General features: G+C 44.4%; 1 protein-coding gene across 2 annotated transcripts in view; it reads left to right on the top strand.

The window, feature by feature from the left end:
* BLTP3A (bridge-like lipid transfer protein family member 3A) overlaps positions 1 to 14,518 on the top strand; it is a 35,782-nt gene that overhangs the window by 13,781 nt on the left and 7,483 nt on the right. The window contains exons 1-17 of one of the 2 annotated variants that reach the window (XM_084497996.1): positions 35 to 714; positions 1,609 to 1,647; positions 2,102 to 2,193; positions 2,381 to 2,570; positions 3,037 to 3,177; positions 3,744 to 3,914; positions 5,067 to 5,244; positions 6,076 to 6,162; positions 6,758 to 6,922; positions 7,434 to 7,576; positions 8,352 to 8,493; positions 9,028 to 9,221; positions 9,939 to 11,488; positions 11,709 to 11,905; positions 12,520 to 12,674; positions 12,781 to 12,928; positions 13,702 to 13,967. In XM_084497996.1, coding sequence (XP_084354122.1) covers positions 2,126 to 2,193; positions 2,381 to 2,570; positions 3,037 to 3,177; positions 3,744 to 3,914; positions 5,067 to 5,244; positions 6,076 to 6,162; positions 6,758 to 6,922; positions 7,434 to 7,576; positions 8,352 to 8,493; positions 9,028 to 9,221; positions 9,939 to 11,488; positions 11,709 to 11,905; positions 12,520 to 12,674; positions 12,781 to 12,928; positions 13,702 to 13,967 — 3,795 coding nt within the window. In that variant the 5' untranslated portion in view covers positions 35 to 714; positions 1,609 to 1,647; positions 2,102 to 2,125. Of the gene's footprint in view, positions 1 to 34; positions 715 to 1,608; positions 1,648 to 2,101; positions 2,194 to 2,380; positions 2,571 to 3,036; positions 3,178 to 3,743; positions 3,915 to 5,066; positions 5,245 to 6,075; positions 6,163 to 6,757; positions 6,923 to 7,433; positions 7,577 to 8,351; positions 8,494 to 9,027; positions 9,222 to 9,938; positions 11,489 to 11,708; positions 11,906 to 12,519; positions 12,675 to 12,780; positions 12,929 to 13,701; positions 13,968 to 14,518 lie in introns of those variants that run through there. The other variant, XM_084497995.1, reaches the window with a different exon arrangement.

The following is a 14,518-nucleotide window of genomic DNA, read 5'->3' as shown; positions in this document are numbered from 1 at the left end:
GTGACAGCTTCCATGTGTCACTTGGGGATTTCTGATAAAGGATCCTGATGGGAGCCAGTCCCCACGCTTGTGTCTGGCGTGGCATTTGCTAATTGAGGGCTATGAGAGAGCCACCAGAGGTTTCACCGAGGCTTTCCTTGCCAAGCACTCTGTCCCTGGTGGCCAGCAGCAGGGGTTAGAGGATGCTGAGAGAAGCACAGGAAAGTGTGGTGTGATCTTTTCTCCTCCTTGGCTGATTTATGGCATGTGATTTTTTTAAGCCAGCCATGGGGACTTTGTATGTAGTACCTGCTGATGAATTTCTAGGAATTTGCTCAAATGCCTTTTGGATCTGCTGACTTGTTTAACACCCAGAGCATGCTATGACAAAGAAACTCACAACTTAACTGTGTGTCTGCTGTTGCTTGCAGCAAGCCTGTGCATACTATTTTTAGTTGATAGTCTCCTGGTAGGTACTGTTCTCTACAAGAAATGGTGAACAATTACTCCCTGCTCATCATCTCCAACTGCCTTAGGATTTTATAAACCTTTCTGTTTGGTCATTCCCTCCCATTTTCCTGTCATTTTGATAGCTGAGCAGTTTTCCATGTCTTCCCTCATCCCCGCTGACTTACTTATTTTTTTAATGCTAAGGAAGTAACAAGGACCTCCAACAGGAATAGGAAGCAGAGAGAAATGGAGTGCAGTTATCTGAAAGCCTAATTATGCTGTGAGGTATAGTAAAATACACTGAACTTAAGTCTTAATCGTTCAAAATGCAGTTCTTAAGAAACACATGAATGGTGCATGTGAAAAGCTGCACACTGCACTCGTTCAGCCCACCGTTGACCATTTACATGCATAATTGCTGAAATTGTGCATGCACTTACAGTTGCACTTTTGCACACTGAAACCTCCTACAAATTTTCTTCCTTGTGCTTTTTAGAGCACAAAATTGTTTTTTTTTCAGTTGATGCGAAATGCCAGACTATTTAATCTCAGTTGGTACTAACCAGAGTTGCATTATATGAATGCAAAAGTTTTTTTGTATATGGAAGAGACTTGCTATGAAAAAAATGTGGTTCTACTCTGCCAAGTGACAACAAAAACCAGCCTGTCTTATTCATCTGCTCTGTTCTATCTGTTTTTAGAGTCAGATCTGCTCTGTTCTATCTGTTTTTAGAGTCAGATCTGCTTCTTTTAGTACCAAACACTTGTTCTCCCTCCTACAAGAACTGCAGAGTAAGTATTGCTGTAAGAAAATAAAATAGGATATTATTGGTTTATGCACAGCTGATTTCTAATAACAGCAGCAATTAGTTCCAAATGTTTTAAGGACAAGAACGTTTTCCATAAAGGAATGGGAAAAATTAGTATTTGACCTGCTGAACATCTATTACTTGTGATGATGCGCTGGATCCAAAAGCTACGCTGGCTTTATGGAGCTGTCAGCTGGACTGTCTTTTCACTTGTCTGCATGAGCCTGTTTGAGCTGGATTCAGTGGGACATGGTGGACTGTCCCTGTGGTCATTTCTCAGAGCAGAACTTTGAGCTCAAATGGTGCACTGATATCTCCTAAACTTTCCAATGTGAAGATAACTCTTCTAACCTCGACTTTACTGTTTCAGATCCAGTGGACAAAGCTGAAAACACACCCAATCTGCCTGGTAATGTTTCTTTCTTGTTCATTCCTTTTCTTCCAAACCCTTTTTAATCCCTCCTACTTGACAAAAATTCTGGGAAGGGAAACCATGAAGTACGTTCTTAAATTTTCATCTGACCTAAAGCCTCCAGGCCCTTAGCACCCAGGGGAAGGAGAATTCTGAGAACAGCCCTGTTAGGAGATGAGTGACCTCCCACGAGACCCTCATTTCACCGCAGGATAGAGCTGGGCTGAGCTTTCAGTGAGGTCCAGGGCAACCTTATGCCTGGTTTTTGTTGTTTGTTCTCCCCCCACTTCTGGGGATTCAGATTACCCAACAAATCTGGCACTGGTGTGAGAGGTTTGACATGAGGCTGCACAGCTTGGTTGTGCCTGTACTAGAGTCCCAGACTTGAGGATGTTAATCTGGGCTTGAGGCTCTGTCTCATATTTATTTATCCTCTGTTCTGTTTCTGTAGTACCTGGATAAAGTGGAGGTAGAGATGCGAACATGTGAAGAGCCTCGGCCACCCAACGGACAGTCTCCCATTGCTCTTGCTGCAGGTCAAAGGTCAGTCCCCTGAGCCCTGGGATTTCTTTCTGACGTGTTGGGGTTTGGGAGGCTGTTGTTCTCGACAGTTAACCACTGACCACTCCGGATTCAGGTTTTAGTGGTTCTAATATTGCCTATAAACCTTGGAGTCTACCTGGGCCTTTTACCATAACAAATGGTGACTTAAAGGACCTTCTCTTTGCAGTGAATATGGCTTTGCTGAAAAGGTCGTCGAGGGGATGTTTATTGTTGTCAATTCCATCACTATCAAGATTCACTCCAAGGCCTTTCATGCTTCTTTTGAGCTATGGCAGCTCCAAGGCTACAGCGTCAACCCCAACTGGCAGCAGAGCGACTTGCGGCTCACCCGCATTACAGATCCCCAGAGAGGAGAGGTAAAGAGTCCTCGTATGTCACCCATCATAACGTGCCCAGAAAAGTGGCACTCCGGGCTGTCCTGGTGCTCTGGGCTATTGGGCAGGTGTCTGAATTCTCCTAACCGACATCAGGGAACCTCGCTGAACTTCCCTGGCAGTGCTGCAGCGGAGGTGCTGAGAGCTGACTTAGGTTCAGAGCTTTCTCTAAGCTCCTGTAATCTGTGAGAATGAAGCTGGAGAAGCTGTGAATGCCCAGGTGGTTTGTCTGATTTGTTTATTTATTTATTTATTTGTTTGTTTTGGTCTCAGTGTGAGAGAGGGGGTTAGATATTACCTGGGGCATGATGATGTTTTTGTACAGGAACCACAGAGGAAAAGCATGTTGAATGATTCTCCGTGGCCTTGTTTCATTCCACATTTAAAAATGGTTTAGTGTAATCCTTGAAGTTGATGAAAATCTCAGCGTTTTCCTCTTTCTGGGTAGGTTTTGACATTCAAAGAACTCACCTGGCAGACACTTCGGATAGAAGCAGATGCAACTGACAATGGTGATCAGGATCCTGTTACTACTCCTCTGAGACTCATTACCAACCAGGGCAGGATCCAGATCTCTCTTAAGAGAAGGGTGAGTGTTTCACCCATGCTTTGAAGGATACCTTCTCACTGCCTGGTGCAATGATGATGCATATTTCCTCCCACATCCTTCAGCAATGGTTCTTTTCCTTTACAAATACTGAGTCCAAGCTGCTATACCGCTCTATTTTCTGTTGGAAATAGCTGTGTTCTTTACCAAATGTCAGAGCAGTTTATGTCCCAGGGGAGAATAATATGTATGGAGCCAATTTTAAAATCCATTTTCTCATCCCGAGGAGATCTGTCATCTCTTTATAGGGAGCTTAAAGCCTACTAGCCTTTTTTTTTTAACCTGACAGTGGAAATGTGATGGGGAATAGATGCAAAAAAATGCCATTTTTTTTCTTAATGGTGAGCAATTTCTCTTCTAAAGAGAAGGTAGCATTGACTACTTTCCTTCTCAGATGACATACTGCAGACGTCCACCAGATCAATTAATTTTTTTCTTGGATGAGTTTCGGAGCAGCACCTCTTGTTTCTGCTGCAGCTTCTGTGTATTACAAGAAAAGTGTATTGTGAGCAATTCTTACAGTCCCTGACACCTTCTTGCTGTTTCAGACCAAAGATTGCAATGTGGTGGCATCGAAGCTGATGTTTCTTCTTGATGACCTTCTCTGGGTGCTGACAGACTCTCAGCTGAAAGCAATGATGAAGTACGCAGAGTCTCTGAGTGAAGCCATGGAGAAGTCTGCCCAGCAGAGGAAAAGCCTGGCACCAGAGTCTGTACAGGTGAGTGAGGCATGATTTGGACATTGGCTTGCCAGGAAAAAGGAAAAGACAAGGTGCAAGAGACGGTTTCTGTTTGCACATCATCTGGCCCACACTCACAGAGCATCTCCCTGGTGAGAACTGTTAGGCTTCCTTGGTCAGCATCACATAGATTGTGGGCTATTGTTGAGAAAAGAAATGCCCAAAGGAGTTGAATTTGTTGCCACTAAGCATCAGAGAGTGTTCTTAAATAGTCATGGGCTAGATTCTGTCTAATTTTGGATTCTGTTTAAGGAGGGTGGTAAGTTGTGTGGCTTTCCAGATTGGGCTGGCATATAGAAAGTTGCAGAGGATCCCACAGGAATTTGATTTGGTAATAAGAAATAAATATGTTCTAGAAATAATCTTTTCTGCCTCTGAATGTCAGTCTGCACAGGCCTGGGGGAAGGGGCTCTGATGTAATATATTATGACATAAAATCATAGTGAGCTCTGATGCTCCAGGGAAAATATCGGCATCCAATTTTACTGTTGTTGTCAGGGGTTCTTTTTTCCTGCCTAATACTCTGGAGAGAATTCTTTGTGTGTGTTTTTTGTTGTTGTTGCTGTTTCTTTTCTCATTTGTTCTTTGTTTCATTTGGTCTCATTTGTTCTTTGGTTTACATACAGCTTAGCAGTCTGTGAGAACCTTAAAACAACCAGTAACCTTGTACTTCCCTTACCACTTTGTTTACAAAGTCCTGTGCTGAGTAATCCCTACAAACATAGGGCAAAGGACAAAAGGTGTTTTCAGAAGAAGGGAATGTGAGGGAAGAGGAGTTTCACTGCTGGTGGTGGAAACTCTAGGGAAGGAGGACTATGTGCTTAGTGCAGTGAGATTACATAGAAGGGAGATCAGGAATACTTTGCCCTTTTCATCTCAGAGTCTTACATCATCTTCCAAGACAAGTTAACAGTAGCTTGATACAGAGGAGGCAGAACCACAGGCAAAGGGTTTTACTCTTGACAACATAGGGAAGGATCCAGATTTCTAGACTTCCTGTTGGATTTTCTTAGATTGATGCCTTGCAGCCTGGAGGACTGCATGAGTTGTATTTAATTCTGTTCTAACTTTCCCCACCACCACCTCTTTAGCCTTCTATCATTTCTTAGCAAGCTGTTCCTTCTCTAACAGATCACACCGCCTGCTCCAAGTACCCAGCAGTCCTGGTCTCAGCCATTTGGAGTCAGCCCGAATGCGAGTAGCATTGGTCAGTACTTTGATAAACATGACATGAAAGAGTCGTCATACCACCTCCTCATCTCACGCCTGGATCTGCACATTTGTGATGACAGCCACACTCGAGAGTCAGGTAACTGAGAGCAGCGTCAGGAGGACACTGCAGGAGGGAAAAAAATAATCCAGTGTTTATTGAAGGATCAGAGGATATGCTATAGGAACAATGTGGTATTGACCAAGGGGAATTAAGCATGATTATTCCTCTTGGTGAAAAAATGTTTGTTTTTACAGTATCCAGGATCTCAAGGATTATTTGCCATTCCATTGCCTACCCCTTTCTTTTCAAGTAAGGGTTTGTTAATTAGTGTCTGTTTTACTCCTAGATAATATATTTTAATAGAGAATAGAGGTTTTTGACTATCTTTTCTCTCTTATGAGGTAAATATCCCTTCCCACCTCCCTCCCTCTCTTTGCACAGACATCTCTGATCCAGTTGGACAGCTTGTTTCAATACATCTTCCTGTTAAAGGAAAAATAAATAAATCCCCTCCCACATCATCACTATTTTTTTTTAACTGGCTTGTGTATTGCTGTCTCCTGAGCTGCTGTTATTAACATCTTGGCATGGTTTTATTGTCTTTATTTCACTGGCCATACCAGCAAGTGTTCAGAAAACAAGTGCTGGTTATTGCAGTGAAAAGTGTAATTGACAGGAGCCTGGAAAGCGATGGGGCCTTGTAATTTGGCATTTGAGATTATAGGTCTGGTTCTTATGATATAGACTGTTGCCCTATTACATTTGGTTGTCCTGTTCCTTGCCTAGGACAAGACTTTTTAAGATATGCTCGTGCTAGTCATGGTAACCGTCAGTGACGGCAATCAAATGAGCATTGTCCTGAATTATCCTGAGTCAGGGTTTGGACTGCAGAGCTGACTGTAATTTTCTTTGTTCTTTTTCTTACAGGCACTTTGAAGCACGGGATGCTGGGCGGTGCTATGCAGCTGACCTTCAGGAGGATGGCTTTTGACTATTATCCTTTCCATCGGGCAGGTAAGGGAGAGAGTGTCCTCCCAGCTTGACAAGGGAGATAAAAACAATTTGCAGAACAGCACTGCACCATGGCTTCAAGCAGGACAGGAAGAAAGGACTACACAAAAGACTTGGGACTTAAATCCTTGCGGACTGGGTTAATCTAGTTTATCTCTTGGTGGATGACTGACAAGTTATTGGCAAAGAAAGGAACAAATTTATGTCTGTCATAAGCCATAAAGTTGAAACTTTGGATTCCTTTTTGGTTGCTTAAGCTCTGGATCTGGTTCTTACATGTGCCTAATCAGTTTGAAAGGGTTGTAGGATGTGTCCCAAGAGAAAATCTGTTTGTGGTTAACAGAGGAAGCAAGAAAAAGTGTGACCATGGCATTCTTCCCAACACTTGTGTTTAGAACACTGGCTGGTAGGACCAGCTCTGTTGTTTGGAAAGCTGCTCTTGCTCCACAAGTGCTTAGTATGCAGCATATTGTGTACTCCTGAATGTGGCATCAATTAAAGGGAATGCTTTACAGATTTATGTAGGTTTAAGGGGAGCAGGAGTGTTGTGTTTATCCGGAAACCTCATTTTAAAGCCAGGATGTTTACTTTCATGCAGGAGATGCCTGCAAGCATTGGGTGAGGTACAGCGAGGCAATGGAAGCACGGGGACAGTGGGCAAAAAGGTTGGTCAGTGAATTTCAAAGCAAGATTGAGAAGCATTATGAAGAAATGGACTCAGCCTTTGCCAAGACTCCACTTTCCCCCTTCAAAAGGAAACCAGGTAATGATGTTTGATTAAATTCCTGATAAAGCTGGAGATGGTAACAGTTGTTCCCCAGGCAGCAATATCTCTAGTTCCCTTTCACTGACTCTTAGCAGCTAGATTTGTTGGTGCAGAAATCCATAGCACACTAAAAATCAGAAATTTAGTGGCAAAGGATAATGGATATCATACTGGAACAACACTGCAGCAAGAATGGACAGGCTGCAGCAGTCACTTTCCTAACTTTATTTTTTTTTCTCTGTAAGTGAGCATGTAATGGATAAAAGAGATGGTTAAAAGCCTAGCTGAGGAAGTTGCTCTGTTGCTGTGGAGCATGCCAGTCTTTGATGCTGTTTTTCTTTTACAAGTACTAAAGTTTTGTTTTTTTCCTCCTAACTGTGCCCATCTGTTTCTAATTTTGGGGGTGCTATTTCTGCTGTGTCAGCACATACGTGTTGGGGTTGATAGTGAAGTTCATTGAAAAGGAGATGAGTAAAACCCTGCTGCTTCTGCTTTTCCATCCCCACAGATACATCTCTAAGTCCTCAGAAAAGCCCCTTGGAGAAAGGCCGTGTACCTCCTTCAAGTTTGCCACAGCTCCGGCACCCTCCCTGGAACCGGCTTCGATCCAGCTGTGTGGTAGTTCGTGTGGATGACCTGGATGTTCACCAGGTAGGGATTGGAGCAGTGCCTGTGGACATCCATGTTCTTTTTTTTTTTTTTTTTTTTTCAAAAAGAAATTTAATTTGATGTGATGCAAATAAATCAGGCAAATCCCATGTAATCCAAGACAATCAAAGCTCTGCAACCAGGGAACCCAAAAGCTGTTACTGTGTTGCATGTACAACTTTTAAACCTGGTATGAACTGCTGATAATTTTCATGTTCAGAGGAAATTGCATGCATAACTACAGAGTTTCTGCGCTCTGTGTGTTCATGTCTAAACTTTCATAGGCAAGCCCAGGATAAAAGATTTCATGCATTCGAGAAGTTAGTGAGGATATGGATTTTTGACAGAGGAGGAGAATCTTACCTCATATTTCTGACCCAGGACTGAAAGGATCATTAGAGTGGATCAGGCCCTACATCCAGATACCGTGTACCCATTGTAAGAGCATAATCAGTACCAGGTATTATAATGGATTTAGCAACACGCTGTTAATCCTGAAGAAAGGTACAATAGATTTCAATTCTGTTTGTTCACATCATCTAATTCTGATTGTTGTGGGTCTTACTAGCAGTGACACGAGATATAAAGAACTGAATTCCCTCAAAGGAGAGGAGTTGAAAATATTAGAAGGTAGAAAAAAGTTTTATTGTTACTTGAAAGCATAGTGTGTTTGATGTGTAAATGAGATAGATTGAATGTGGGAGACAGCAGGGTTACTGGGATGCTTTATTTTGCCAAATGTGGGCTCTGCACAGCTTCATGCCATTTATATTTTCAGGTTTCTACAGCTGGTCAGCATAGTAAGAAACCTTCAACCTTGCTTTCATGTAATAGAAAATTCCTCAACCTTCCTGATCAGGTCTCTGCAATCCATATTGAATTCACAGAGTATTACTTCCCAGACAATCAGGACTTTCCAGGTAATACACCAAGGTTAGCACCTTCTTTCATAAGTTTCTTAAAAAATCAGTCAACTTTTCATTCTTTACGTGTAAATTCTTGAGGCTTCTATGGGTGTTCATTTTTGTTCAGTTTCCTGGTGTTTGTGTGTTTGCCTGTCTATTTTTTTTTTTCTTTTGCCTTTGAGATAGTGGGATAGACTTTGCCTGGTGCAAAGTGTGAAGGGAAAGATGTGCTTGAAAAAAATAACTTGCCCAGGAGCATATTGAAGGAGAACTGCTTTGGTCAGCTCTTGGGGTTCTGCTCTGTTGATTTGCACTGGAGCAGGACTCTAGGGAGCTCTGAGTGCTCTGCAGCTAACTGGGCGTGAGAACTGGAACACGTCACTTCTCTGCTGCATCTCAGCTTCTCCCTTTCATCAAGAGATCTGTCTTGCAGTGGGTGTTGAAGCCCTAAGCTTTGGTGTTGTCAATGCAGGTTGGATGCTGAGCTGCAGACCTCCTGAAAGGCCTTTTCTGCTATTATTAATCCACTTTGATTCTGTTCTATTCTAGTTCCATGCCCAAACCTATATGTACAGCTGAATGGTTTGATGCTTACCCTGGATACAGCAAGCATGCTCTGGATAAACCTCTTCTGTCTGGATCTTTATCGCAGCTTGGAGCAGTTCAAAGCCATTTACAAGCTGGAGGACTCAGGCAAACGTGATGAGCATTTTGATGTCCGACTGGATGGCTTCCGGCTGAAGGTACCATTCACTTCTCAGTCTTCAGTGTCCTCTCCCTTCTTGTTGTGTAAGGAACATGAGACCAGGACATAGCTGGAGTCCAGGCTGAGCACGTGAAGTTCCCCCCTTTCCCCATCTGTTGTCTGTCTACTGCTTGAGTTAATTTTGTTTTCATCTATGAGCAGTAAACAAGTGCTTGAGTTCTAGTCCAGAATAGACAGGCAAGTCGGTATTTATGAAAACAGTTTTAAGGAAAAACTGCTGGCTCAGGTAACCAAAAGTTGCTTTCTGCCCTTTGGAAACCACTTTGACTCACTCCAGTGAGAAGGTACCAACAGGCATGCGTCTGTGGCATTGACATCCGATGGTGTCTGCCACTGACTACTCGATAGCAGTTTTGTGCGAAGGCTTAAAGGCCTGACTGTGTAGTAAGTACTTGCAGAGAAAGATCAAAGTGTGTAGTTGTGAGCTGAGCTGCTACACAACCCGTGGATGGTAAAAGAAGTTGAAATAAAATTAAGGTTAAATTTCCTTGCATCTGATTTCTCTTCCCTTATTGTTAATTTTTCAGATAAGGATGAGTTGAGAGTCTAGTCCAGCTCTTGGGATTTTAGTAGAGACCAAGACTTGTCAATTACTTCTATATTCCACAGCTGATCTTCTGTGTAAGCAGCAGGATAGGCCTCTGCTAATTTCCCTTCTCACTGCTTAACTTCTAGTGTCTTTCTCTTCCCATAGCTCAACATCCCTGTGGAGAAGAAAGTCACTGATCACCAAGACCGTCCGCAGACGCTCTGCATCCGCGCGACGGAGATGACTGCCACCAACACCCGCCACGCTCCCCTCTGCAGCTGCCAGGACCTCCAGAGCCTCTTCCGTAAATTTGCCAGTTCGGAATTCTTCCACTCCAGCTACACACAGTTCCCGAGGTCTCAGGACAACTTCAGCCTCCTTCACACCCTCTTCTTGCGCCACGCATACGAGGTGGATGACAGACCTCAGAAGCATACGGGTTTTCCCCAGCCGTTGCGCAAACTCTCTGCCTCTGAAGATCTGTGGTCTATGAATTTCACTGAGCTTTCCCTGGACTTTGAGGGTGCTGAGAGCTCTAAGGGCAGAGCCCTTAGCTTTATTGACCCATTTCCCCTCTCCATTTGGGCCTGTCTTCCCAAGAGATGGGGGCAGGCTCAGATATCTAAACGACAAGAATCATCTGCCTCTGATATAAAAATCAAGCCTTCTGCCAGTTTCAGCAATCACTCCAAGAATGAAAACCTCTCCAGAGAGCATGGGGTTTGCCAAAGATCAAGGACTGACCAGGATCTGAAGAATGTCTACAAGGTTGCAGAGACGATGGATGTCTTGGGAGAGTCTGAGTGTGAAATTGATGATGGAGTAGATGATAAAGAGCTGGAAGCCTCTGCTGATATCCATGTGCTTTTGTCTTCATCTGTTCACGTCAAAGTTCGGCTCAACCACTACCAATACTTGGTGCTGCTCAGGATGAAAGAAGTTCTGCAAACGCTACAGGAGCAGCTGGCCCAGGATACCCAGGAGGTGACTGGGTCTCCTTTAGATCCCATGTCTGCCTCTGTGGGAGTTCTGTTCCACAGTGCTGAAGTGGCCCTGCTCATGAACCCTGCTCCAGGCTCCTGCCTGGAACCCAGATCCCTCGACTCAGACACAACGAGCCTGATCGAGTCAGAGCTCTCGCCCTCAGACAGCAAGGAGGGGCTGGCAGCTGAGGAGAAGGAGCAGAAATCTGAGACCAGTTCCGAGAAGGGAATGTGCGGGACCTCAAAGGTCCCAGAGGACAGAGAGATTGAGGGTACAGGTACCAACGTAACCGGTGTGCCACTGGAGAGGCTCCAAAGATCTGCAAGCGATGGAGCTCTGAGTACAACTCCGCAAGGTAAAACCATGGAGGAGAAGGGTCTGATAGAGGAAGCACGTGAAGCTGTAGAAGCCCTGGTTCCAGAAAGACCAGAAGAGCCCAGCAGTCATCCTCAGAGCCCTCCTGCCCTCCCTTCTAGCCCAACCTCAGAAGTGCAGCCCGTGGAGAGAGGAAACATCGCTCTCAATGGCCAGGCAGAACTCATCCCTTTGAAGAACCTGGAGGTGGAGTTGTCCAGTGCGCTGCATATCACAAAGGATGCCACCAAGGAAGCTTTGCATGTGACTATGGACCTCACCAAAGAAGCCATGTCTATAACAAAAGACGCTCTGAGCTTGAGCCGGGAGAAGATGACCTCCACCATGCAGAAAATGCTCTCTCTCCCCCCAGCCAAGTGAGTGGAGCATCCTCCTGTGCATCGCAGCAGCAAGGCTGCCGGGAAGGAGGGGAGGTGCAGGCCAACTGCTCCCTTTCTCTGTGTGCCATATGGGCCAGAGAGAGGTTAGACCTTCATCTCTTGGGGATTGGTATAAGGACGCTAAAGCCTGCCTAATACCTGTATAATCCCAAGGCTAAGCTGTTTGCCTTTATTGATTTATTTATTTATTTTGTAGGGATTCTTTGCCCAAAGCAGAAGAGGGAGCAGTGACTCCAGGTGGGGGTGGCAGCAGGCGAATGCCTTTCTTCTCCATGAAGAGGACGGCGTCCCAGCACTCCTTTGACACCACGTCCGTGGATGGGAGCGGTCCCGAGGACGGGCTGTCCGTGGACAGCGATGGCAGCGATGGCTTTGTGATGCTCACAGATTCTGGTAAGGAGTGCTCGTCCCCACTCTCATTTCAGTTTTCTGCCATGGGTGACTGCCTCGTGCTGTGGTCTCATGGAATTCTCTTGTGCTATTCATTCTTTTTGCAGGTCATGAGCAGTTCACCCAAAATTACTCTTTCTGCTTTTCTAGATGGCTTTTTTTTTTTTTTAAAAAAAAAAAAAGAGAATGAGTATAAATGAGTGGAAAGGGTGTCCCCTGTACCATCACAGTGGTGTTCTAAGGTGTTTATTTGGCCATACTAAAGCAAGAACCACAGATGCATACAGGTGGGTGGACAGTCCATAGTGTTTGAGAGGGGTTTATTAGGGGATGGTTAGATTATATTAGGTATAGATACATTAGATACGTATTAGATATATACAATCCCCTAATATATTAAATATATTAGGGGATTAAGGGATAGTTAGAAGTAGGGTGCACTGCGCATTGCACACTTCAGCTACGCATTAATTAAATTCATCTAAGGAGCTGGAGAGAGTTCCCTGGAGGTTGGTGTAAGCTGACAAGTCATGAGACTCAGGCAGATACTGAGATCAGGACTGCTTAAAACCAGAAGAAGAAACAGAATCAAACTGTTGTTGTCGCTTCCATTTCAGAGCCCAGCCTGGACCCTCTTCCCTCAGGACATCTCCTTCAGGCCCACAACAACACGGGCAGTAGAGCAAGCCTGATGGCAGAGGATGAGGGTGGAGTGTCTCCTGAGATAAACAGCTCGACTTCACAGAGCGGAGAGGACCCCAGCCTTCAGCTGGTCAGAGTTTTGTTCCTCCTCACTGTAATACTGCCTCCAAGTGAATCTTGAAGTGAACTCAGTGTGGTGGTGGTTTAATAAGGGAGCTTGTCACTTGCTGTTTCAGGTGTCAGTCCTGGTACTGAAGATGAATGAGGTGAACTGTGGAATAGAGGCACGAGGTGATGATTTGTCTGTTGCCTTACAAGTAATGAACGTGGTCCCAGAGCAACTGAACAACGTTGGGATGTGGCAATACTTACGTGGCTATGTGGGTAAGATTCTGGCTTTTATAACCACACGGTGATAACTGCCACTCTCAAGGTGTCTTTCAGTTTAACTGATATTTCAGTGTTCATGAAATTCCCAAAGTACCTACACAGTTAAGCTAGATGATATCTGGTACAGTGAAACTCTAATCCTTGGTTGGGATTTTTTTTTTTTCCTGCTAGGATGCATAAAAAATGAAAAGAGGAATAAAGGTACCTAGGGAAACCCTGAAGTTATTCCCGCCCTGAGAATAATGCTTCTGGGACAGGGTACTTCCCCCCGGCTATGTTCAAATTTAAAATGCATGAAAACAAAAAACACAAAAACACAAGTGTAACCAAAAACTTTAAGTGAAAGCCTGAGCAGGAGTTGTTGGACTGTTCTTTATTCTTATCAATACTGTTTAGAGCCACAAGGGGGCAAAATGAATACAATGTTTAGATAGTGTTCAGGACTGACTGGTTCTGGAGAACTGAGTGGTGAGTTTCTGGCCAACTGGTGCAGGTGCAAGATGACAGCTACTTTTAGATGTGCTGAGCTGGGGAGAGAAGGCTGGCTCCAGGGGCTTGGGGAGTCTGGTCCTGGTGGTAATCTCTGTGGTGTGACCTCCAGTTTGAAACCTGGACTTCTTTGATGAGGAAGATGGCTTCAGACTGCTGCCTTTGTGAACTTGACTCTATTCTGTGCCTGGACAGTGAAGGGCTTTTCAAAATTCTTATTTTGACCTTATTTTGACCTTACTACTAATGTTCTGCAATGAGGCCTCTCTGCTTTGTAGGAGATACAGGTGTGGAGAAGCCTTCAGTCCCTGAAGCTAAGAAGACCCAGCCAGAAGTGTGTTTGCGTCTTGAAGTAGGACCCAACGCTGCTGTGCACTCATCGCTTGCTGTTCAGAATGGCTTCCTACATATGCTGGTCCACAGCTACAGAGCAGAGCTCTTCATGTCCTTCCTCACCAACCTTGGCCCTTTTCTTGAGGATGAAATAATCCCTGAGGTGATCCCCATGGAGATAGAAGTTGTGGATGCCAAAATCACACTGAAGGTGGGTATATGGGGAACCAAGGTGGTATCCCGAGCAGAGCTCACTTGCAAGATTCTGCTTGGGTAAGGATGCTGTGGGATGGCCATGGGCCTCTGTAGAGGTCCTGTTTTTGTGACTGTGTTTCATTTGGTTTCTAAAAATTGCCTTATGGATAAACAAGTAACACAGAAGGGTTGTTGAGTGCTCAGATTGTTGAGAAATGGGAGCCTGACCTTCAGATTCTCTCCTCAGCTGTGTTGATGATCTGTTTGCAGACTCAAAGCAAACAGAATTAAATACTTCTCCCAATTGCTTGTGTGAAATAAGAATGATTTGACCGTTTTTGTAAGAATTTAAACAATTATGGATGGAAGACAAAACAGCGTATAATAGCTGTCTGATACTTAGACGGGGAGAAAACTGTCAGAAGTTCTTCTGAAAGCAATGTGTTTGCTCCACAGACAACCAGGAACTAGTGTGGCCAGACAGCAGCATAAAAACCTTCAGGCTTAGGGATATTGGCTTTATTTTGGTAGGTTTTTGCCTCAGGAATTCACAGGACAACTGTGAGA

The sequence above is a fragment of the Aythya ferina genome (genome assembly GCF_964211825.1).
Source record: "Aythya ferina genome assembly, chromosome: 25".
NCBI classification, from domain to species: domain Eukaryota; kingdom Metazoa; phylum Chordata; class Aves; order Anseriformes; family Anatidae; genus Aythya; species Aythya ferina.
Note: the sequence above shows the minus strand (reverse complement) of the source record. Positions and strands in the feature narration are given on the sequence as shown.